This window comes from Theobroma cacao, chromosome 1 (genome assembly GCF_053813885.1).
Source record: "Theobroma cacao isolate CCN51 chromosome 1, ASM5381388v1, whole genome shotgun sequence".
Classification (NCBI taxonomy): domain Eukaryota; kingdom Viridiplantae; phylum Streptophyta; class Magnoliopsida; order Malvales; family Malvaceae; genus Theobroma; species Theobroma cacao.
The window spans coordinates 30316853-30320115 of record NC_142639.1 but is presented as its reverse complement, the minus strand read 5'-3'; the positions used below and the strand labels follow the sequence as shown (position 1 = coordinate 30320115).

Below are 3263 nucleotides of genomic sequence, written 5' to 3'. Positions count from 1 at the left end.
TGTGTTGAATGAAATGCTAGAATATACTTGGTTGACTATTTTCAAATTTATGCACGGGAACAAGCTTTTCACAAGTGATACTTCTACGTTTTTAAACATATAATGTGATGAATTACGTATTTGAAATATTATGTTGAATTGCCAATTGAATTGTGGCATGTGACGTATTGTTATGCAAAGATTCTTGTTACATGTTGTTATGTGTGCCATGCATAGAAATGTAATGTTGAATGATAATTATAACTGTGCGTGTACGGTGTGGGAGTGCACATGACGGTGCCGGTAGTGTGCGATGTGAGAGCACACGCCGATGATATATGCCATGTGCGGTGTGGGAGAGCACATAATGATATATGCCATGTGCGGTGTGGAAGAGCACATGATAATGATATATGCAATATGCGGTGTGGGAGTGCACATGAGCTGAGTTGAGGTTGGTAAGTGTATGTACGGAGCCGTGATGACTAGTGTGGGGATGACCTTGGTGTATGTTTGAATTATCTATATGTTTATATATACATAATGTATACGTGAATTTTTACACGCATGTGCACCTGTCCTGTAGAGTAGAGATTTTTGGAAAATGTACTGTGATTGAATTGTATATTGAAAGTTGATATTCTTAAATGTTTTCAAAATGAGTTGAAAAGCAACATGGCATCGAGTTTTGTTTATGATATACAAATTGCATGGTTTCAATACAAGTGTATCATGTTTTCTAAAAAATCTTTTGTATCGTTTGCTTGTTCCCTTCCTATGTTCACTCACTGAGTTTATACTCATTCTGTTCAACTTCATGTTTTAGTCTTCAGGATCGAAGGTAATTGGATCCTAGGTCGAGGTGCTCGCTCCTATTCATCTGTCAGTAGGTTCACTATGACTCTCAATGATAGCACCCACACCCAGAGTCACTCCGTTGGTTGTCAAGGGTTGGTTGTATGTTTATATGTGATGGTTTAATATAAATTGTTAGATTTGTTGTGAACTTTGTATGTACTTGATTTTCACGATTTAAATTTAAAGAGATTGTTATTAGAAATCACGAGTCTTAGATCCTAAAGAAAAAGAAGTGATAGATGGACTACTGATGGGTTTACATAGAGAAGCTTGCTTGGGCCTAGTGGGCTATGCCTATTGGGCCCATGCACCGATCATGGCTTGGGTTTTTGGCTATGACACATAACCACCCTCAACTCTACGTAAACTTGTCATAAAGTCCATTGCTACATGTTCCCACTTATACTCAAGTATCGGTAATGGTTGTAGCTATCCTGAAGGTCTCTGATGTTCAACTTTCACTTGTTGACAAACCAAACACTTAGAAACATATTCAGCCACGTCTTTCTTTAATATTGACCACTAGCAGACAGACTTTAAATCATGATACATTTTGGTGGCTCCTGGTGTATCGCATAGGCTGCAACATGAGCCTCTTCCAATATCTCATTTCTTAAACCATTTAAATTCGATACGTAAATTCGTGGTCTATATCAAAGAAAACCATCAGTGCCGTAAACAAAGTTTCAAGCTTTATCTTAGCTCAAGTCTCTAAAGATTTTCACCAAATGCTCATCCTAATCCTAAACACCTTTAATCTGATCTAAAATCATTGGTTAGACCCTTAAATGTGCCAATAAGGTGTTTGAATTATTAATCTCAAGATGAACTCCCATATTGCCTAAATCATATAAACTTTGTACTAATAATTGTCTCTCCATCGTCACATGTGCCAAACTCTTCATCGATTTCTGACTTAAAGCATCTGTCGCAACATTCACTTTGCTGGGATGGTAAAGTATGGTGCAGTTGTAATCTTTTAATAATTCTAACCACCTACGCCATTTCAAATTTAAATATCTCTGCTGAAATATATACTTCAAACTCTTGTGGTTGGTATATATTTCGCATGTCCCACCATAAAGATAATGGCACCATATTTTCAAAGCGAATACAATTGCTGCCATCTCTAAGTTGTGCATAGGATAGTTTTGTTCATGTCTCTTGGATATATCGCTTTTTCAAATTCTTAATTGGTGATACTCAGAGCGTAAGTCAATTTTAGAGAAGTGCATGGCATCTTGCAATTAATCAAATAGATCATCTATTCTTAGGAGTGGGTATTTATTCTTTATGGTGACCTTATTGAGTTACCAGTATTCAATACACAACCGAAAACTACCATTTTTCTTTTTCACAATTAACACCAGAGTTCCCCAAGGTGAAACACTTGGCCCAAAAAAGCCCTTGTTCAACAAATCCTTAAATTGCTCTTTAAGTTCTCTTAGTTCGGTTGGGTACCATATGATACAGAGGTATAGAATTGGCTTCGTATTTGAAATCAAATCAATACAAAATTCAATTTCCTGCTTAGGAGGCAACCCAAGTAATTCATCTAGAATTTCATCTGAATAATCACCCACTACCGATACATAATCCACTATCCCTTCGTTCATCGAAATGTCTCCCATCATCACTAGATGTCCTTGGCCTCCGTACCTTAACACACGTTTAGCAGTTATAATGGACATGACTTCTGCAAATATTGGACTGCCATGCCTATACATCACAAATAAAGGTTCCCCTAAAAACTTAAACTTCACAAGCGTATAGTGGCAATCCACTCTAGAAAAGAAAGATGCTAACTCGTCCATACCTAAGATTACATCGAAATCCAATGTTAACAGCAGCACCAGATCTACCATAGTGTCTTTGTCCTTGATATGGACCACACAGGACTTATACTCAGCCATAAACACCTTTTCTAGAAGGATAGTCATAATCAAAGGTTTCTCCATATTACAACAAAATCTATCTAACTTCAGCACAAAATGTGGTGACATAAAGGAATGTGTTGATCCGAAATCAAATAAAACTAATGCTTCAGTACCACAAATAAGAAGTGTACTTATGACTACTTGTCACAGCCTAAAACCCAAGCCATGACTGGCGTATGGGCCTAATGGGCACAGCCCGCTAAGCCCAAGCAAGCCTCTTTATGAAAATCTTGTTCATCATTTCATTACGTCACCATTCCTAAACCACAAATCTTGATTCTCAACTATGCGTATTTTAGTAACATACATGGCAACTAAATATTTATATTTGTATTAACCCAAAATATTGTCATTCATTCATTGCCATATCATAATGACGTCATCAATCCAAATATACATCTATTATTTGTAACCTAAATCTTAATGATTTACATCGAGTATATATATATATATATATATACAAATGACTTCTGACCACCAGCGAAGTGA

At 36.6% G+C, this 3263-nt stretch overlaps 1 protein-coding gene across 1 annotated transcript; it reads right to left on the bottom strand.

The window, feature by feature from the left end:
• Positions 1-2147: 2147 nt before the first annotated feature.
• On the bottom strand, positions 2148-2795 carry LOC148764720 (uncharacterized). Its single transcript, XM_088809177.1, has one exon. It carries the CDS (start codon positions 2793-2795, stop codon positions 2148-2150), a length of 648 nt encoding a protein of 215 aa, XP_088665303.1.
• Positions 2796-3263: the final 468 nt, after the last annotated feature.

What these genes read in the sequence shown, in the direction of transcription:
- LOC148764720 (XM_088809177.1), bottom strand. Translation starts at nt 2,795, where the DNA reads ATGGAGAAACCTTTGATTATGACTATCCTTCTAGAAAAGGTGTTTATG.